We start from the raw sequence: 21,997 nt of genomic DNA, 5'->3' as shown, positions 1-21,997 counted from the left end.
AGGCATGACAGAAGAGTATGGTGTTAGGCACAAAGCCCCTATATTTTGCTTATTCTACTAAACCAACTTTTATTTTCAGCTGCCCCTTTTCCCCCAATGTTATCTCTCAATAGAACCATTACAGTGCAATGAATGGGAAGAAACAAAATGACCAGAGCAGAATGCATTTCCTCACAACTATTGTTACTACTACTGGTCGCCGCCATCCTATGCCTTTCAGGCCAAGTGGAGCCGAGATTGTCCCGAAGATCCCGAGCATCAACTCCTAGCTTGGAGGCAACATGCCAGAAAACCAGGTATCCTGCTATATGCATGCAATGCCTCTCCATCTTTCCAAATTCTAGTCTAGAGAACCAAAAGCAGCTGGCGGAAACGGCTTTACTGGCAAGCCTATTCAGAGCAGACATCACAAGATTGACCCTTCGAGAGGAAAGTGATATGATGGAGTCGGATTTAGCAAGTGATTGTTCCGGCCTTATTGATGCGGCACACGATTCCCTTAGCCAGTCCATAGTAATACTCCATAACTTGGTAACCACAGGTCAAGGTCATGAATCCTTTTCACAGCGGTTAAGGGAGATTCAGGACTGGCTCACAGCCGCCCATTATTCTAATTCCTATTGCCTCAACGAGTTCACAAGTGACAACAATATGAATAATTCAACAGAACTAGTTAGGGGCAGGGTTTTATATCAATATCAGACAACGGAAAATGCAATAGACCTTTTCAGGAGATTTGCTAAGAGTTTAGGAGTACGTTTCTAGCATACTACGCCTTTCTAGGCTAAAATATGTAGAGCTACTGGCTGACCCAACTTCAGTTGGTCCAAGGCAGTTCCTTAGATCAATAATGAAATAATTGTTGCTTTTCCTTTTATTTGAGATATGAAAATAAATTTTTACACGCCTATGCTATAATTGTAGTATTCTCTTTTCGTATATCACTGAACCGAAAAGGGGCAACCGAAAAACCCCACTTTATAGGAAAATCTATTATACAAGGTTATGTAATTTTCCTTCCAGAGTGGCAATCAAATCAAAAACATAAAGAAATTTACTTACTGAGCTTATGTAGATTGCACCAGAGGGTAAGGATCATCAATAACTCTCATTGGCTTCCAGTTAGATTCTTCTTTCACTTGCCTTAAGGCAACAAAGTGAAGAGCATCGCTTTTCACTTGATAAATATGACAAGCCCATGGGTATGAATCGGAAGATGACCATACCTTTTGCTCTTCGAATTCAGTTTGTTCTACCTGTGATTCTGCTATGCACTGTACTATGTAAGGTCCTGGTTCTTCAAAACCAGCCACAGCAACACATCCAGGAGACACAAATCCGTCAGGAGCCCTCGGATGCCAAATTGATACTGCAGATTTATAATCATCCAAGCAATTCCTCCATACCTGCATAACACCAAAACATTACACAACTCGTGTTACATCACTGCATATGTTTGTACTCAATTGGAATACAACCTGCACAAGAAATTATTTTTGCTGAAGAAAAATTGAGGGTTTCTTACCAAGTCATAACCAATTGGAAGTGCACACAATCCATCAACTTTACGATAAAGAGCAGCAACATTTGGAGGATGGCTGCCTACATGAGCTATGTCTCCAATCGAGATGTACCTGGAAGAAGACAAATATCTGCTTAAGCTCTAGAATATGTAGCTGTTTAAGCATAAGCTTATGCCAACATGGTGCAAAAGCAAGCGTCTAACAATCAGTACCGAACCTCATGGTCCCTTGGCAAATAAAGGAACACGAAAACTTAAAAGAGCAAAAAATATGACTGCCTGTTTTCCATTTTGATGGTTGAAGGTACCTTGAAAGATCTTTTTGCCAAACTCACTATCTGCTAAAACGCCATAGCCTCCTGAGCTCTATTTTATAACTTGACTTTCAATAATTATTTAATGGGTCAATTACAAAATTGCTGAGGTGTAATATGTACTTCCATCAAATTTTATACCACTATGAATTAAAAAAGGGTAATTCTAATATTTTTTTGAACTGTCATATTTAAAATTTCACAAATAATGTGTACCTTGTGAGCCAAAGTAACTAGTTAAATCGTAATGAGTATTCCAGTAATTCGCCATAATGACGACATCCAAAATCATTCAAAATTGACTTATATCACAAAGGTCACTTATCTAGTAATTTTTCATTCCTAATGGCTCCAGATTAAGATTTGATAAAAACACTATCCATTCCAAGATGGTAGAAGCTAGTATTTATTCGAAGACTTAATTTAGCAGGCAGAATTTTATTTAACGATTCACTTTCTGGTAAAGCCGATCTATGATTGCACCCTAATTCACTAGACCAATGTGTCTATGTCCTACACATAAACATATACAAGAGTGACCAAAAAAATTTAGTGTAGTAGAGCTTAGACTATGTCAATTATAGATGGAGAAATAAAGTCCAGAAGAACACAAAAAACAATCGGAAATTACCCATTTGGGCAAATGGGTCTCCAGATGCTACATATGCTGTCATCACCGACAACCTGAAATGATATCCATGTTTTGCATTAGCATAATCTGCATGAGCTGATGATAGAAAAGGAAAAATTCATAACCGGCAAAGATCGATTTATTGGGAAGTACCTGGTTCTTACACAATTTACATCGACTTTTGAATTGCCGTTCACTGCTCCAGATCTTCAAAAAGTTGATACTGTGTCTCACAAATTTTCCTTCATCAGATGTAACACTTGATGAAGATAGCTCTCTTGATTCGATGATTGCTTTAGAAAGGGTACGTGGCTCTCCGCCATCAGATTCACCCGAAGAAAAGTAGACATGTCTCTGACTTGAAGGAACCTAAGTAAACATGGGGAAGCCATCAGAACTCAGTTAAGAATCAGTTCCACTTGAAATTCATTTGTTGACTAAGTATCAGAAACTACTAAGTAACAAGTTAACTGCCACCTTTAGAATTACATTCTTCATATCAGATTGGAACTGTTTCCACACCCTACGGACCACAGAACATATCCTAACTGCTTGAGGTTCAGTTTCATCTGATTCTTCTGCAACATTGCATTTTATTACCCGAACAAAACTCTCTGATCTTCTATAATTCTTGAGATGGAGGAGTAAGTGAGAAGGTTGAAGGCAGCCTGCTTTTGCCAGCTCCAGGGCTATGAGCTCTTCCCATGGAACATCCCACATAATCTTGCAAGGTCTCTTGTCCATCTTGTCTGGAGCAGGGCACTATAAGCAAGCAGCAAAGAACAAAATTCATTAGACTACCATGCTATCTGGAAAGGAAATTAAATATCCAAATTGAACACAATAAATTTGAATAATATTCGAAGACATGGAAATATGTCTCTTTTTCATTAACCTGTAGCAGCATGATGCGTTTATTGCTCACTAACACAATCCTCTGATAAGGCACAATAAAAAATTCTTCGAAGCAATCAGACCATGCAAATTTAGAGGGCTCCTTAAAAATTTCAGTACAGCCAAAACGACGACTTGCTTCTGCAAGATAAAGTACCATCTGGAAACCAAGAGGAGAAAATTAAGATGTATAACAGGAATAACACTTCAATCTCCCATGTAAACAATATTATAATTAGGATAACTTTTGGCCTCAACTAGTAAAGATGCAATTTGAAGTTTTGTCTTGGACTTTCTGTTTAGAACTGGAAAATATAGATTACTCTTGTATCACTATAGAGAACCAGTTGTCCTATCTCGCAAATCACATATTAGCTAATTCTTCATTGTAGTTATTTAGATAGAGATAATAAACAATTTCAAAATTTCAGACAAGTGTTACAAAATACAATGAAAGAAGCATACAATATCTTGAGTCAATTTTCTACCAAGCAACCAAAGAAAATTATAAGACAACAATTATAAGTTCTAACCAGGTAAGTATACTTCAACATATTTCTAGAACAGAGGGTGGGATATTTATTATTGGAGAAAAAATAAGATGAACTGAAATAAATTTTAGTTGAAAATGCTAATTTAGTTACGCATCTTAAGATTCAAATTTCAATAGCACAATCACAAGCAGAAACACCAAAACTCTAATAATTGCAAGTTCTAACCGCACTTATTTCATTGAAGACTTTCAGAAACATAGAAACTGAAAAATAATTTTTTTCTTAAGAGACAATGAAGGGTTAAAATATTGTGCTTGAATATCCTAATTCAGTTGGGAGTCACAAAAGTTCTAGTAAACAACCAGAAATGGTGACACCTTAACAACTATGGGCCATGGCGCCAACAAAATCTATGAAATGCTCTTATTGACAAATGCAAACCATTTTTTTTAACCTATGAAATACAGACACTTCTCGGAGGTGGCATATACAAGGGGGGACACACCAGGCACAAAGCAGGGACACGGCAAAATAAGTGTCCCAGCAGATTTCACTGTTGAAAGGAGGGGACATGCTGGGGACACTCCAAGGGACATGCTGGGGACAATCCAAGGGACACACCAAGGGACACACAGCCTATACAGGGATTGTTTAAGTGCTTAAAACTTATTATTGGAGATAATTTTAATGAATTAAACTTCTTATTTTACTTATATTGAATGAATCATGTATATTATTTACATAATATGTATATTTAATATATATATATTCTAATATATAATTAATTTTCCGTGTCCCCGCAATGTCCTTGTCTCGTTTTTTTTTTAATGCTGTTCATTGTGTCCGTACCCGTATCGGTGCTTCATAGCTTTGAACTGACAACAATCAAAGCAAAATAAAAAAAGCAATAACTACAGTACGGCAGTACCTGGCCAACAGCTTCTCTCTCAGAATACTCCCTGAGTATACAATCAGCATGAATAGCCCGAGGGTTTCTAATTCTCTGGGAGGAGGATTTATTATTGAGAACCTCTAAGCACTTGGAACAACTTGCACCAATCCCATCAACTGTTAATGAGAAAAAATCTAAAGCTCCACTAACTGGCTGTACAATAAATCCTAAGAATGCACGCCCAATCCCATGAGCAAGTCCGAAGAGACCATTTTCTCTGGCACTCTCCACAGGTTTTGTCACCACTCCAGATACCCCAAAGGCAAAGCCTTGTGCCAGAGCCTCCGTTCCTTGAATAAATCCATCACGTACTCCACTGATTCTTCTTGATCCCACCTGTTTTCATGTCAGAATGATCTTTATTCACTAGATTGCACAAAAAACACTGCCGAAATGAAACATTTTAAGCAATGTACCTGTTTAGAACGTAATTGCAGAAACTGTCCATCAGTTGAAAGTTCAGCAAACCCTTTACTGAGAGAAGCCAATGTTGAGCTTGTCATACCAAGTACATCTACAGAAAATAGTAGATGCAGAGGATTATGGATCAAATCTCTCCAAATTCGGTTTGTGATGGCAGGAACAATAGAACTCTTTCGCATGAATCTGTCTCTGTGCATTACTCTTCTCAGATGCACCTAAATCAGAGATATCAAATTGTTACATACCACACAGGCCAACACATGGAAAACTATTAGTCAAGTAGGAAACTGGCACCCTATTGCTTAAGTGAGAAAATGGTTAAATGAAAGTTTCCTGAAGGAACATGATAGCTGCTTTTCTCACAGGTGATAACTGTACAATGACTTTTAACAACATAATCGGGATATGAAAGCCAGGCCCAACATCATCCATGAATTTCATCTTATAATCTTTATAAATGATGAACCTCAAATGGAAAACATGCAAATAAAAGTGCTAACTAATGCTACAACTAGTTCATAAACTGTTAAAAGCTTTCATAAAAGCCAGACCTCATTCTTATTTTACAAAGTATCAACCATATAAGGGAAAGCCGTGCAGAAGTTATTAGTGCTTCAATATCTCATGTGTGCGATTTCAGCAGCCACAAAGTTATGAGTAATCTTAGGGTGAATCGTGCATAGTAAGGGTCTAGAATTGCAAGAGCATAAAATGATAAAATATTAAGCTTCTTTTCCATTATTTTTAAGTTAAAGCAACTGGATTGACCTGAATTTTAAATGCATTTCCAACAGCAGAGAGAATAGGACTCCATACACCTAGAAAGCCATGAGGTCTCTGAGTTGGTGCTGTCTCCAACGACACCTTCAACCTTACTTCTGAAACATCTATCAGCCTGTAAAGGAGGTCATGTTTTTCAATTAATATTAATACTACATGGAAAGATTACATATGCAGACTCAAAATGTGATTGCCACAATGACTACTCTTAAAAAAACAGTAATTTTATATTAATAAAGTCAGCAATAATACATTAACAAAGGAAACATGACACGGTATCATCCCCTCGAAACCACTAATTCATCATGACACTTGTGAAACCAGCTTCAAGGAGATGACACTGAATTCCTTGTAATGACATCATGAGCCATGTGGTCGTTGGTGCAAACAAGGTCGAAGGTCCCATTTATGATAAAGATGTAAAAAACAAAAGATATAACAATTTGTCAGGTTCCAGCTACATATATGCAATTGTTTGTCTTGTGAGATACTGCAACGGGTGCTAAATGACCTGTGCATATGGATATAATTAAAGAAAAAACACATTTCACTTCTGCGCATGAGAGAATGAGCGTAGGGGATATGGAAACAGCGAAAGCAATTAAAACCCATGTAAAATTTATCATTTACACTCAATTTACCAACTGAAGTCTTTCCTCAACCCTCAAATACTATTGTTTATCATCTGTACTCTTGCTAGCCTACAATCTGTAAGGCTTAAAAAGCTGCGACAGCAATCAAGAAGATAGATATGTAGTAGTTGAGAATCACAGCAAGGCTAAGAAACTCCTGAGCATGAGAGAAAGAGAGAAGGGGATATGAAAGCAGGAAAATGTAATGGAAACCCAAGTATAATTCATTGCTTCCCCCTCAATTTACATATCTGGAGTCCTTCCTCAATCCTAATTATAGCAGACAAATAGTTTCCCTTTTGCAAGCCTAGGATCCACAATGCTTAACCAGATGCAATAGCAATCAACAACATCAAAATGCAGAAGATGAAAATTGCACCAACGCAAACATATTCCTGAGCATCAAGAGGTAAAAACTTTATAGTCGCATAAAAATAAGAAAATGAAAATCTTACTGCACACATATCTCCGGATCAACTTGTGTGACATTGGAACTTTGGGGGAGACGATCAAGCTGAAGATTGTTGTAAAAATCAACAAATGACCAGATGATGGGTTCATGGATATTAAGCCTCCAAAGCTTTTCGGTTACCTATACAGTTGAAATAGATTTTCACAAATTTATAGATGTGCTTTCTTCTAAACAAAATCTAAATGCATTTGAAAGTAGGATATAGCATTACCCGTATATATACATACGGATAGACTTGGATACCACCAGTGTTTTCAGAGCATTGTGTTATAGTCATTTTAAAAACTGGATTGTTAATATCAGTGGTCTGCTCAGGCGCCAAAAGCACTGGCAACAAGGAAAGAGGAAGCTGATTGTCGAGCTGCAAATGACCTAGTATGACCTTGAACCTGGTACAGAATAAGTGAACAATCAACTCCTCAGCCTGATGAATCAGTTTCAGTAACATGCAATTGAAGTAATGGCTGTAAATATGGATAATATTTGCAAAATATAATTAGAGGAATGGGGGAGTAAAACCAAGATTATAAACTATTATCTTATGTGTGAATGCCTTGGGGTGTTGAGGCCAAAGTTTATGCAAACAGAGATTTTTAAGAATGAGAATCCCTCATTACTAGAGAGAGGCTAGTAGAACACCTATGATCAGCATTATCTGATCTGTCTTTAATTGATTTATATGATCCACCAAAATCCCCACTTATATATTAACTGATTAATTTAAATAAATTTAATAGTCGTAACTAACATGTCAAATTATTAGAACAAAACAGTAACACTTCTACATTACTAATGGCTGGAATCGAGCTAAATGGCTTTTACGAAATGAAATCCTACATGATCAGAGATCAGAATTATTATATGAAGGTATATCACATTTGAAACACAAATTTTGTACTGTAAATTGAAGAGTTCATCATTGCAAGACACTTCTATATTTTATTACGAGTTGATTCTTGCATATTTCTGATTAGACATGCTGAATTAAGGTAAATCAAACTGAATTTCCATATTTTCTTCTCTGCCTTTCCTACATAATACTTAAAGGGCTCACAAAAACATAGCACCTCTGAGGTAAATAACATTATAAATCTTTTTGAACATAGAGATCCATACCTGCTTGTTGTTCCACCATCATACCCGGTAGAGAATGACATGAAAACTCTTTCCAAGTACAAGTAAGAGAGTTCTTTTGGTCTATGATCCACAACAGATATCCCAACCACCCCCAGTTCGACTATAAGCTCCATAGGTGTGATGTCATTATGCATCTCAATCTGCCTGTTGGAATTTTCCCTATAGCTGGCAGGTGACGAAGATGTGCTTTCTCCATGTGGTGTTGAACCCATATCATCTCTAAACTTAGCAATTTTGATATCCCCTAAATCTACAACATGGAACTGCAATGCTGTTTCACCACTCTCTACAGAAGAGATCCCAGGCCTTTCCAGGTCAAATTTCCACACAGAAATTCTACCACCACAATCTATTTTAGCATCAATGAATTTTTGACCATATGGATCATCCCAAGAAAAGTTTGTTGTTGACAATGGTTCCAACGTAATCCATGCACCATTATCAAATCCAGTTTGACGAATGCTGATCGTCTTGCTCGGCATTCTGTTCTCAATCCTGTAGATAAAAGTTTGCAGGAATGTCATACTGGCAAAAGTTAAGTACTAATGTTTAATGGTGTGCAAATTAAGTACCTGAAAGGACCATCAGTTAATCCAAGGCGGAATACAACTATAAAACGCGATCCTTCTTCAAAGCCTCTTATTTCTGTCCTCAAAATATATCGACTACTATTTGATCTTTTCAAAACCAGAAAGATGGTGTCCTCTTTTGTAATTTGAACAGGATATGACCATTCTGTATCTTCTAATCGAACCTATAAAAATTAGAGAAGTCAAATATTGTAACTTGGCCAGGAGGGAAATGATTCCTTTTTTAAAGCTAAATATTAGTGCAGTATAACCATTTTACCCCAATTTCCCAAATTTTCAGTTTCAGAGCACTTAGCTGGCAAAGCACACATGCATTCTTTTCTGTCCCATTGGCATGTCTAACATATCTTGTTACATGTTGCCATAAATTTTCATCAGGATTTATCTTATTACATAAGCTACTGTTGAATTTCTCCCCAGTCCCCACATAGTAACAACTATTCTTATCTACTGTGATTCATTTGTTCCATCTTGAATAGATGTTTTACGAAGAAAGCAAACACTCAAAATTAGGTAGAGAAACAAATACACAGGGTTTCCAAACATAAAGCAACTTTTAAATGTTTCAAGAAAATTATGCAATTACGAATTGCTTTGCCAGGCCACAATACCGACTTTGCTCAGTTGAAAAATGGGCTCCTAGCATTCGTGCACTTTTACATGTAGCCATATTATCTTCCTATTTGTTATTCACTATTCTTATAGCCAGACCTCAGTTCTTTTAGTAAAATAAGTTCTTCCATTTGAGGGTACTCAGATTGGTAAACATGTCAGGATTTTGTTTATAAGAATGATCAACTTCAAGGAAGATATTGTCAAATTAGAATGAGGATTGTGGCAATCAGATGGAAAAATTTCCAAATGAACTCTTTGCTTGTATCACTCAAGGCAACAAATGGATTTTCATTAATTTTAACGTGAGCTTGGTGCAGATAATACATGTTGGAACAAATTCCTGATTTTTTTTCTTTCTTCTTAAGCAAGAAACAAGGAAAACTACATCAAGGAGGAAGATTTTATTTCTTTTTAATAAAGAGAAATGGAGATGAAACAGGGAAAAGATTTTTCACCATAAAGCTAGTTGGTTGAGGATTAATCAAGGTGCAGAATAAAGCTCCTTTGTTTCACATAAAGAGGTAAATTACAGAAACAACAAAGTTATTTATCATGCAAATTATACTTGCAAAAGAAGTGCAAAACAAGTCTACTGAAAAATGCTACTAACAAGATTTCAGACGATTTGATATTCTATTACTCCTCAATCAACTGAGTAATGTTAAAATATATGGTTCTATAATTTCATATTAGAAGATGGCAACATGAAGTTTATGGCCCATGTCTCTATAATTTTAGAAGGGTAATTGGTAGTTAGATATCCAGATCCAAATTGAATTTAGCTCAAACTTGGAAAGATCCTGCTCCCCGTGAAGCTACAAAAATTTATAATTCGAACATAGTACAGAAAAATAAAATCGAAAGAGCAACAAATTGAATATAATCGAGGTAAGAAATCTCAAAAGAATAAGAAACAAACATGGTTGACAGAATGCAGATGCATTTCACTCACCTGAAGTTTATCCGTTTCACTTTCTTTGTGATACACAAAGGAGGTTCTTGAATCATATGCACGAAGAATTTTTGGCTCATCACAACTGCTTAACTTGACATATATATCTTGACCGAGTCTGTTTGTAAAAGTCATGAATGGTCTTACAGAAATTACCTAACAAGAAACGACTATGAATTAAGCACCTTCCCACTTGGCAGACATTAAAATGTGAACGTTGTTTTAATCCTATTACTACCTTAGTGGGGACAGATGGGTAGAAACTTGGTTTTGCAGAAACAAATAGCCTTATGCAATTACCATCAGCATCATAAGCATAGAGATCCAGTGATCCATCCTAATAATCAAAAGACGAGAGATTAACAAACTTAGAAAATTATGTCTCATTAAATTTGTTAATTATTGATTTACCATGTCACCAAGAGGAGAAAGATCTGTAGTAGGCCCAAATTGCTGGTCTTGGCCACTTTGAGCAATTGATACCGAGAGGCCCAACATGTTGAAGTTTAAAGCGGAAGCAATTGTATGGCCTTCAAATATTTCTTCTTCAGTAATTTCCTCAAGAATTACTTCATTGCTCTTTTTGGAGTCAAATGGAAGAGCTATCTTCCGAACATATTTTTTCCCTGCCAGATCTACAAGTCTATATGTAAGTGGAGGGCATCTGGCAATTGCAAACCAATAAGGGGCATAGACTCTAATTATCTTTGCCAGTGGTGGTCGTTCCTTGTCATAATTTTGTTCAAGGAGGAGTTGAACAATCCTGCACATTTAATTATTTGGGACAACATCAGTATACAAATCGCGAGCACTTCTACCAATTGACGAAACTAGAAAATTGAAACAACACAATGAGTGCCAGAACCTTCCAGAAATTGAACTTCTTAAGCTTAGTGTTTTAGATGGAAGTCCATTAGGATGACATATAAGAACAGCTTCCTGTTATTGATGAAAAAGAAAAACAAAAGAAAATCAAATGTGGTACTAACTGATTCCAGCATATAGTGTTATGTCCATAGAGGACATGTACATTATTTTTATTGTAAAATCACCTGTATTGGAAGCCACCCCCTCTGTGGAAGCAGTGAAAGGAACAAAGGCTTTCCTATGTTGGCAGCGTGAATCTTCACAGTTTTTCCTGGAGCAAATATCCCCCGAGCACAGGCAACAAAATGACCAGTAGCTTGCATTTCAAGAACGGAGTATTCAGCGCCAAGAGGAAGATAATTGCTGATAGATAATGGTGATTTAACAACAAGACTCCAATCCTGAATAGGATCCAAATGAAGGTCTTTTGCAATTTCAGTGGCTTGTATGCTTACACAAAACCACATTCTGTTTGAACCATTTGAAGAGGTACCAGTTATCCGGGTGCAGTATAATAGTTCCTCAGACTCTGTGAGATTGGATATGCATATTCCAGAACCTTCCTGTTTACCATTTTGCTCAGCTTGACCAGGCCTCTCTACCACGGAACTCCAGCAATAACTATCAGAAGTATTAAGACTTGAAGGTCTTAATTGCAAGACGTACATTCCAAATTGTGCTAAGCTTGATAAAGGAAGATGTACACAATCTCCAGGTCTAATTGATCCAACAGGTATCTCTTGCTTTATCTCCCTAATGATATGCCTTCGATTCCTGATCCATCTCCTTTGCCTAGCATGATTCTCAAACTTCACAAGATCAAAAGACTCGGGCCACTTTAGGGTTTCAATATCTGGAGAATAAGCCCAACCTTCAGAAGTGCTGACAGATGATGTGTCCAAATGCCAATCATCAACCCATTCCCAGCCTGAAGGCAGCTCCGCTCCAAAATGAGTCTGAAAGGTCCATAGGCAAGATAAATAAAATGGTGAACCAGTATCACTTACTTAAATTATCAACACAACAAAATTGAAATGTCAGCCCAAAGTTTCAGTGTATTCGATTGAAATTTTGAACTACCAAAGTACTCGAAGAACAATGGCTAAGGTGATGAACTTACGTCCAACAAACTGGCAGAAGAAAACTGAAAATATGTCAATTTTTCAAGATTGATTAAGAAGAATATCTTACAAAATTAGATAATTATTCTTTTAGGATCTAGGTTCCACGACCCACGCATACTTTCACAGAAGTCATTAAAGTTAGAATGGTAACAGCTTATATTGTTCACTCACCTCACAGAGACTTCCACCATCAGGGTAATTTGAGCAGCCAACCCAACCAGCATTTGGTTTGTAGATTTCAGTTTCAAAGAACTCATCTGTCTGAGTACCATCACTGTGTAAATCTTCAGATTTATTTGTGTCTCTGGAAGCTTTGGACACAAGATGCAAATCAAGTACAAAATCCGTATTGTTAAGTATTGAGACCAGAGACCTTATGGTCACATATCTGTTGCCATCCTTTACACTTACTTCACTGGCAACAACATCATTGCCTAGTCGCCAGCAAGCAGCAGGTGCAGCATAATTTAATCTAACAGTACTCCAAGGCCCTTCCTTGCTTGGACTTATCTGAAGAAATCCAGGTTTTCTTCCACCAATGGAATAATCATCTCTGTCCTCAACTTCAGATCCAGGTGATAAGAAAACAGAACATCTTATCCTGGCGGATGCTTTATTGCACTTATCTCCATGATCCTCGGCCTGCATGCCAAATAACAAAAATACAAACAGTTTCTGGGTGATCCTCTATTAAATAACAAAAGCAGTTTTTCTAACATCATGGTACTGATAAAAACAGATGTGTTACCATATGTTTTGCAGGGGATAAGTCTATCCAGGTCAAGTAGTTCTGATAATCAGACTCATTTAAGCTGTCTTGGATGTCGACTGCGATCAAATTTAAAGGAGCTGAAAAGAATCCAACAGGATCACCTGTTGAAACAAAAATGAAATTGACAATTAGCTATATCTAGATTCCAGGGTCTCAAATGGTATCATATTGTTTTATAAACTTCAGTTTCAATCGGACTGCATCAGATTATAGAGTCTGCAGCTACAGTGATTTTTTAGAAGATGATTAGCATGCTGACCAAATTCATTTATCCATATCAGACTCGATTTGGGTAGCAGTGTGTTTTTATCGGCCGTATCGACAAACCGTAGATTCAGATCTCAGTGTTGGCAACTTAAGATTTTTAGCTGAACAGGATCCAAAGACGGCAACTCAAGATTTTTAGCTGAACAGAGACCCAATGAAGGCAACTCAACAGTACTCAGATAGTCATCCAGTGAAATTTGTCACTAGCCAATACATAAAAAAAATGCAAAAAGATACCTTTTCCCATATCAGTCACAATAAGTTCCAGCAAGTAATTGTCCTGCAAAATTTTGATATTTAGAAAGACCAAGAATAAAGCATAAAGGCAAATAAATGTCGAGTAAAAAAGGAAGAAGTGATAGTGAGAGAGGATAGTTCACATAAGTGTGTATTTTCTCCCATTTAAGCAACTGAATGAAAACAACACCAAGGTGTGAAGAGGCATGCTAAAACACAAGAATATAACTAAAGCAAGTAGGCACCCAAATATCAAAAACCCTGTATTTCAGGCTAATAAATTCTGGACATAAAACCAGTTTCTTTACAAAGAACCTTTAATGAATTTATGACACCCTTGTGATAAATGATATGGTGAACATCCTATGTAGACTCTAAAGACAAAAAGTAACATAGAAATATGATAATCAAGAATCAAGCTGACATCAAAGGTCATAAGAGTGGTTTTGAAAAAAAATTGAAGATTCAATTTGTGAAACATCTACAAGGCAGCTAAGTTGGTGAATTAGAAGATTCTTAGGAAACAGCAATATTTCCTTGGAGGCAGCAATATTTCTAGCTCATCAGATTTTAAATTACATTGAAAGAGAAATTTATCGCATTAATATTAAGTGAGAAAAAAAAAACCATACCAGGCAGTCAACTTTAAAAAAGAATATTTCGTTCCAGTTCACCATTTCATGCTCCGAAGAAGAAAAGTTTGAGATGCTTCCACTTGTGCGTGCACTTTGTTGATGATACCATGATTCACCACCCATATCCTGCTTTAAAGTTAGACGGATTGCTACAGTGTAGACATTTGAAGTCAACCCTGCAATCACTGGGAACTACATAATTCCCAAATTCAAAACAGGAGATTAAAATAAGAAAGCTCTTTGCAAAACAAATTGAACAAAAGGAACTGATAGCTAAATATTCACCTATATGTGAAGGAATTTAAAAACAGAAATAATTAATAATTTATAAATAAATAGATGTACTGTCAAATGCACAAGCATAATGCCCAAACCTGCGCGCCAACTATGACAACGGTGACCATTCTTCTAACTTTAGCACAAATATTTCCTTTCAAGTGAGACTCCAGCATATTTTTTGAAACGGGAACTTTCAAAGATTTCATATCCCCAGATGGCATTCTTATTACATTTGATAGACCCCTGATTTCAGTTGGCCGAATAAAAATGTCCTGACCAAGCTTATTTTGTGGGACTATAAAATAATTTTTCTTCTGGTGGATGTCAATCACAGATCTGGCACCATAATTTGGAGGAAACTCTTCCTATTTGATCACAAATGTCGTTAGCTGATAAAGATATAAACCACAAAATGCACAATTGTACCATGCATAGCATTGTTGACTGATAAAAGGCAGAAGTTTACTCTGTCTTTGTAATATTCAGGCGCATGACTAAGATTATTCCAGCTGGCATAAGCTTGAATAATCATATTAACATTAGACACAGTAACATTCACGTTCAGATCCCGTGTTGAGGTCAAGCGTAGCTGTGAAGCTGCCCCTGGGGCGTTGAGATCATATTGGTATCTGGAAATGACAGCAAAATAATAACAGAAATAAATTATTTCTACAACAAAAGGGAAAGAAGAAATAAAATCCCAAGGAGTTGAACATTCATCCCCACCCAAGAATTCTTAAAAAAGAGATTAAGAAAAATAACCATATAAGTCACAAATGATGTCCAAGGATATACATGAAATTCACTTATTAGTACTGCAGATCAAAAAGATCTTCTTATCACTATTTTAAACCAAACTGGAGGTTTGGCCTCTTAATAGCTCTTGTTTCCTCACAAACCTCTTATACTATTCTCACTTACTGGGAAATCAGTTTTCTTTGTACGCCTTTTTTATAAAATGAAGTTTAATTATGCTTCATTTCATAAGTATAGTTGCAGCGTGGTTGCAATTTTGTAGCACAAGTGGTTCCAATACCCTGTCTGTCTTCACCAAGCAACCATTTAAAGATATCTGCTGATATAAGAGAGCACATACCTTAAGAATCCATCAACTGGCTCCACAAGTGGTTCCCATGATTCATACTTATCATTATATGATCTTGCAGCTAAAGAGAAGCCAACAGTGGAGTTCAAGTAATCAGTTCTTCCATGCAAATTGAACCCTATTCCACTTAAGGATAGATTGAACAGTGGAACCATCTGCAAGCATCAGGAAATAATTATTATAATTAATCACAGCAATCAATTAGCTATGTGGTAACATAGTTATCGTAAAATTTATCGTGAGTGATTAGGAAATGCTATATATACATATAATATAAACAGGGCACAATCATTGAAAAATACCCCTCCTTTTCGACTTTTAGAATCTTTAATTTTAGACCATTTCTCAATTTTCAGATTCAATTGTAGTCATTTTTTAAAATTGGAGTGGGAAAAAGTTCAAATATACCCTTCATAATGCTTCATATTTGGAATGCTTGATGGTAAAAGAGCATATTGGACAATATGAAGCAATATGAAGGGCATAAAAATTGAGCAAAAGGCTAAAATTGACGATTTTGAAAGTTCGGACCATAAACGAAAAAAGTCGAAAAGGTGGGGTATTTTTGGATTGTTAAGCCAATCAACAGCTGATGAAAAATCAGAATTATCAAACAATTAATCAAACTAAACAGAGATCAATAGGTTCGGAACACCACCCACTTACTGATATTTGCATAACAACAAGAAATTATGATACCAAATGTCTCGGTATGAGATGGTGAGATGATAATTTAGTTGGTTATTCAATAGAGAGAGAGGGAACCAACACTAGAAAATAAGCAAAACAGTTAAATGCTAAAGCTATATATGTTATTCATATCTGTCCATGCTGCAGTCATGTAAGATTATGTAGAGGGAAAATTTGAACCACATGCTATAGAAGCCTCATGACTCGCTATATTCCATATTTGAGCAAATACTTAACCTTTTCACCTTTTACTACCATATGAAAATCCAAAAGAAGAAGAGCTAATCCTAACCCTATCCCAACTCACTGAGTTCTTCATTCTAATTGAACTCCCCTTTAATGCTAATTACAAAAGATGCAAAGCACAAAACAATCATATTCCATAAAAAAATTACATGCTTCAAGTAAATTTGGAGATGCTAATTGCAATGGGTTTCATTTGAACAATAAAAATCGTTGGACCTAGATGATCTATGAAAGCCTGAAGTCCAGAAGGTAGTAATCTTAAGAGCTAGCTTACATAACCTCAAATGGCCCATGAACCTAGAATATAATGCTAACCAAAGAGTTTCTATCTAAGCAGTTATCTATTGTAAGTGGCCTCAAAAAGCTTAACAGACACCACCCGTGCTGATTATAATTTATCTGACGTTCGAGTATGTGACCAGTATCATGAATCTACATTCTCAATATAATAAAAGAAAGAGTTAGCATTTGATTAACAATATTGTTAAGTAGATGGACAGAATAGATAGAGAAACAAAAAAGTAGTTGTTGAGTTAGATATCAACAACTCCACAGCTTCTAAAAGAAGACACATTCAAACATTTACATTCACCTTAAAAATCTATCAACTTAGCTGCGTATGTTTGCCCTAAAAAAACTAGATTTTAAAAAGGATCTCTGATCCATAACTTTACATAAACACCATTGCAAATGTACTACAGCTCATATTACCCACTAGTTGAAATCAAAGCATGATAAGGGAGCAGGAAAAATGAGAACAGTATTTGATTGAAAACCAGAAACTATTCAAATTCAGGCTCCTCTATGTGCAGCCATCAAATAAGTGAGATAACCAATCAATCCAAAAGCTTACTATTAGGTGAGCATGAAACTATAACTATGATAATACATTCCACTTCAGCACGCAAATACCCATTAAGCTCACCTTACCTTGAACTCAAATATTTAATTAACCAAATGGAAATTAGCAGGGATCGAACTCTACACCTTTCAATCATAGAGTTTATGATACCATGTCAGGTAACCAATCAATCTAAAAGCTTAAACAGTTAGGTGAGCCTCCAACTATGATTTTATTGACTCTTAACAACAATTGATTTGATATTAAGTTATGGAGAGTCTTAATTCTGGATACTAATCCACTGCTTTAACTTAAATACAGTTCTGAGACAATTTGTACCTTGAACATAACAAAGTATTTTTTGAACGAAGCTGAAAGAAAAATCAAGAGTTCTCACCAATCCACCGTAATCGTCAAAAATCGCTGCAGAAAAGGTTCCTATCTCCGCATCAATGACAATATCATCTGAACCACTAGGTGAGGTAGGATCTGCCAACCTTAGAGCAAATCGTCTTGGAGGTTTCTTGAAACCGCTGCGAGCAATAAATGTTCCAAGTTCATTACCAGCTGTCCATATGCTAAATGATTCTCCTGTAGCCTTGGTCTCAGATGTATCCCATACACTTTCCTCTAAGAACTGATCTCCAGCAACCATGTCACTCCGCATGCATCTCAGTTTGCTGAAATCATATAATTTTGGAGAGCCCTTACATGCAATGCATCCCAACGACACAAATCCCGGGGGTGCTTGAAGAATCCAGAAAGAAATGCTATCCATTCCCCTCTTTTTCTTAACCTGCCCAACAAGTTGATAATCTAAAGGTGCTTTGAAAAGCTCTTGATCCCCAGTATCATGAAGGACAACACAAGTATTAGGAGGCTCATACCTAACTTCAAAAAAAAACAAACAAGAGTTGAACTTCTTTATCTTAAATAGGGAAATTAATATATAACGATACTTATAGTCAAGGATTACATACCCTTTAACAGCAATATCACCAAAAAACACCATCCCCTGAGGGACAACTGGACGCCATATTGATAGTTTCTTCCTTGAGTTTGAAGCCCGATTCCACCATATCAACTGGAAACTAGCGACAGCTTCAAAGCGTCGGCCAGAGTTTATAGAGGTTGAATTTTTTGATTGCAGTTCATTAGCATGACAAGATGAAGTTTCAACATCTGAACTTTTAGAAGCCATAGGAGAAAAATCTAGAAGCCCAAATTTTATATGGCGCAATTCATAAGCTCCACCAAGTAAGTTAAGCGTTGATGAGTCTGCTGGCAAGAAAGTACTGAAAGAATTTTCCACACGCCAGAAGGCTGAAGTTGATGGATATCTGAAGTTAGGAAAGGAGGTAATTTCAACAGCTAATTCCACCAAATAAAAAGAATGGAGCAGAACATGTTTGCGACTATTGTTGGTTTTGTTGTTCATGAGAAGCTTAGTTGGGAAATAAACTAGAACTTTATAGTCTTGTTTAGTGTTCTTTACATCCAATACTCTATTTTTTTTTTCATAAGTTTCTAATGCAATATTACTCTTAAGTAAATGCCTATGTAACCTTACTGGTGGTGACGCCTTGAGATTTTAAATGTCTATCTAAATTCATGTTTACTGTTGTCTGCTATTATCTATTTGCTTTACACTCAGTTCAGAGCACATAATCTGCAACTTACTCATTGGTCGAGAATATGGTGATACAGTCCCTCAAAGGACACGGAGAAACCAGAGAGGCCAAAATGCAAAAGGCAGAGGTTAGAGGTGGTTGTGTTCTTCCTGTAGACACAATGCAGCCCAACGCAACATAACCTTTGGGTGCTTCAGGAAACCAAATGGTGCAACTGTCGTCTACTTTGTGGGAATTTGGTATAGAGCCAGAGCGGATCACGCCTTGATCATACATTTCCTTGGAAGATGGGGGCCAAATTAGTTTGAAGGATATAGGCCTTTTCACTCTTGCAAAATTCATATTCACAGCAAGAACTCCTTTTGTCGGTGGCTTATCCCTGTAAATTGGAAAACAGTTACATGACGGCCAATATTACAAACAAAAAAAACCACAAATTAGGCACTGTTAAGAGTTCTACTGACAATGGAGTCAAATAGTCACCAAGAACCGCAAAACCAGGCGGTGCACGAGGCCTCCAAAAGGCATATATTTGATCGCTGCTTGGATCTAGAAAACACAAAATAAGATGATGAATAAAGCTCTCAAGGAAAAAAAATGCTCTTAACTGATGCAGAAGAGGGAGAAGTCAACATATCACATACTTCTTATAGTTCCAACTTTGTCAAACTCAGAGCACATTATTGTTATCTGCTTTGAGGTCATCCTCAGAAATGCCAAAATGTCTTCTTCAACTGCTAAGAACAGTCTCAAGATGCTAAATGTAAAGTTCATGAATATATTTGAAACAGATATATGTACATTAGTCTTCCCCGAAGCATTTGAATAATTTACAGAGGTATCAAAAGGCTCTAAAATCCTGACTCCATTGCTCTCCATCATTAAACCAAAAGAATTTGCGGTCATTTCCACAGTGTCACCCTTCAATACAAGCCTGAAAGCACAAAAAGTGCATATACATCAATTATTATTTTTCCTGTACATCTAGAGACCAATATCTGTATATATGAATATAAATACTACAAGGAAAACACTGAAAATGAGGACAGATGCGTGAGTTGGCATGAATGCAGGTTTACATATTGCTAATTTGTCATGTTTTTCACAAATGCATTTTGCAAAGTTAAATAATCATTCAGGCAAAAGAAAACAGCAATAGTTTTCCTTCCAATGAATCATCCCAGAAGGAACTTTTGAAGTTAAAACTTTCGTTCAACCAATTGGACAGTGATTATGCGATTGCAAAAAGTATATATTTATAAGTTAAAAGCACACTTTAAAACAAGCATAAATAAAATGAAAAAAGAGCAGAAATAGAAAACAGTGCTAAGGGTTGTTTCGGGAAATGATACAGAAATAGGGTTAACAACATGTTCTTTTGCTTGGATTCATTCATTAACTAACTGAATTTTTGGATAAATATGCACTCCACTCCCACTTCAAAACACTAATACAGAAAAATCAAAACCCATAAATCTACAAACAATTAAAGGCATAAATAACTTATGAAGTTTTTTTTCAATACTTCATTAGAGGAAAAACAAAGTATTTTTCATCCATGATTTGTCAAATTGTTTAGTTTTATGTTGAATTGCAATCTACATACACCATACATAGCAATATTTGACAATCCGGTCTCTATTTGTACCTAAAAATCTAAAACAATAAAAATTTCGAAAAAGTGGAAACAAATAGTCGGAATAATTCCATCCACATCTAACTGAGGTGAATATCAAACCAATAGCAATTAAGATTATTCATGTGCTAAGTTTCTGTTTCTTCAAAGAATATAGATGAAAGATAGAGAAATGAGTTCACAGAATAGCCATTGGAATTCAATCGAGATTATCATTGCTATAAGCATAGGATTGCAAAGAGTATTTAAGAAACAAAGAAGCAAAAAGCATGTGTATGACATAGAGATAGAGAGAGAATGGGAGAGAGTTGTTTGGTCAAAAGCATTTTTAATAATATTTCAGTAGAAATAATTATTACCATTTGTCTAAGAACAAGATCAGAGAAGAAGAAACATGGGAGAAAGGGAAAATTCAAACACCCTAGCCACCTTCAACAAATCCAAACTGTCTTTATATTCACTATCCATTTCAAAAAATCAAGAAAATGGGTTATAAAGAAAACAGTGACCCTTGTATCAAAGCATTGGCTCCACTACATTATGACAAAAAGCTAGCATATCTATTACCAAAAGTGCCCTAACTTCCACTGCAGTTTATCAAATTGGTGGTTCAAAATATTAACCAAACTGTCCATTCTTTTATCTAGCCCAGAAGATAGCTGTGAGACAATCAATAACATTAACTAATTACATGCCTTCTATTGGTTACTTGTTATTATATGAACATAAGCAATGTTGTTAAAACATAATGGGCAACATGCAAAAAGTACTTGAATCTGTGGGAGAAATAAGTTAAATGAGGAAGCAGAAACATATTACATAGTATCCTAGGTTAATAAACAATTTTAAAATAAAATGGGCACATTTGTACTAGTACATTAATTTTTTGAAGCCTTCACAAAAATAAAAAGTAGTAAGAATCAACATGAAGATAAATGGAAGACGAGGAAATTTAGGATACGTAAATAATAAAATCAAACCTAGCAAAAGCATCCAATTGTGCATGTAAGAGTTTATTAGAAATGGTCGGTGACATTCCCACATCTCGGGATGTATTATAAAAAGTAAGTTCTGGGCCGATAGCCTGCACAAAAATGCATCAGTTAGGCTTCATATCAAATTCAAATGACAAATTCTGAATTATTTGTACTTTGAGCTTGCTTTTCCCTGAAAGTTTCATTGTTTGTTCTAAATGCCTGGCACCAACTTATACTAAGAGTTTCATGCAGAACCAAAGTACAAATACGACAGTATAAAAA

At 36.0% G+C, this 21,997-nt stretch overlaps 2 protein-coding genes across 2 annotated transcripts in view; one reads left to right on the top strand and one right to left on the bottom strand.

Annotated features, from left to right (window-relative positions):
• Positions 1 to 312: 312 nt before the first annotated feature.
• Positions 313 to 765, top strand: LOC126672212 (pectinesterase inhibitor 9-like). Its single transcript, XM_050366162.1, has one exon. It carries the CDS (start codon positions 313 to 315, stop codon positions 763 to 765), a length of 453 nt encoding a protein of 150 aa, XP_050222119.1.
• An 86-nt stretch (positions 766 to 851) lies between these two features.
• The window catches only part of LOC126673249 (uncharacterized), a 50,428-nt gene continuing 29,282 nt past the window's right edge, over positions 852 to 21,997 (bottom strand). The window contains exons 34-64 of the mRNA XM_050367325.2: positions 21,719 to 21,822; positions 19,747 to 20,036; positions 19,567 to 19,651; positions 19,152 to 19,481; positions 18,452 to 18,811; positions 17,869 to 18,358; positions 15,686 to 15,849; positions 15,056 to 15,218; positions 14,685 to 14,954; positions 14,308 to 14,502; positions 13,676 to 13,718; positions 13,148 to 13,272; positions 12,571 to 13,041; positions 11,461 to 12,231; positions 11,274 to 11,347; positions 10,820 to 11,171; positions 10,647 to 10,745; positions 10,409 to 10,564; positions 8,824 to 9,005; positions 8,231 to 8,746; positions 7,326 to 7,503; positions 7,098 to 7,234; positions 5,999 to 6,125; positions 5,224 to 5,445; positions 4,784 to 5,143; positions 3,363 to 3,521; positions 2,945 to 3,229; positions 2,621 to 2,836; positions 2,468 to 2,520; positions 1,526 to 1,634; positions 852 to 1,406 (exon numbers count right to left, since the gene is read on the bottom strand). Of these exons, the coding sequence (XP_050223282.1) occupies positions 1,068 to 1,406; positions 1,526 to 1,634; positions 2,468 to 2,520; positions 2,621 to 2,836; positions 2,945 to 3,229; positions 3,363 to 3,521; positions 4,784 to 5,143; positions 5,224 to 5,445; positions 5,999 to 6,125; positions 7,098 to 7,234; positions 7,326 to 7,503; positions 8,231 to 8,746; positions 8,824 to 9,005; positions 10,409 to 10,564; positions 10,647 to 10,745; positions 10,820 to 11,171; positions 11,274 to 11,347; positions 11,461 to 12,231; positions 12,571 to 13,041; positions 13,148 to 13,272; positions 13,676 to 13,718; positions 14,308 to 14,502; positions 14,685 to 14,954; positions 15,056 to 15,218; positions 15,686 to 15,849; positions 17,869 to 18,358; positions 18,452 to 18,811; positions 19,152 to 19,481; positions 19,567 to 19,651; positions 19,747 to 20,036; positions 21,719 to 21,822 (7,425 nt within the window). The 3' untranslated portion in view covers positions 852 to 1,067. The remainder of the gene's footprint in view (positions 1,407 to 1,525; positions 1,635 to 2,467; positions 2,521 to 2,620; positions 2,837 to 2,944; positions 3,230 to 3,362; positions 3,522 to 4,783; positions 5,144 to 5,223; positions 5,446 to 5,998; positions 6,126 to 7,097; positions 7,235 to 7,325; positions 7,504 to 8,230; positions 8,747 to 8,823; positions 9,006 to 10,408; positions 10,565 to 10,646; positions 10,746 to 10,819; positions 11,172 to 11,273; positions 11,348 to 11,460; positions 12,232 to 12,570; positions 13,042 to 13,147; positions 13,273 to 13,675; positions 13,719 to 14,307; positions 14,503 to 14,684; positions 14,955 to 15,055; positions 15,219 to 15,685; positions 15,850 to 17,868; positions 18,359 to 18,451; positions 18,812 to 19,151; positions 19,482 to 19,566; positions 19,652 to 19,746; positions 20,037 to 21,718; positions 21,823 to 21,997) is intronic.

The sequence above is a fragment of the Mercurialis annua genome, linkage group LG3 (assembly GCF_937616625.2).
Source record: "Mercurialis annua linkage group LG3, ddMerAnnu1.2, whole genome shotgun sequence".
Classification (NCBI taxonomy): Eukaryota; Viridiplantae; Streptophyta; class Magnoliopsida; order Malpighiales; family Euphorbiaceae; genus Mercurialis; species Mercurialis annua.
This window is presented reverse-complemented; position numbering and strand designations above follow the sequence as displayed.

What these genes read in the sequence shown, in the direction of transcription:
- LOC126672212 (XM_050366162.1), top strand. Translation starts at nt 313, where the DNA reads ATGCAATGCCTCTCCATCTTTCCAAATTCTAGTCTAGAGAACCAAAAG.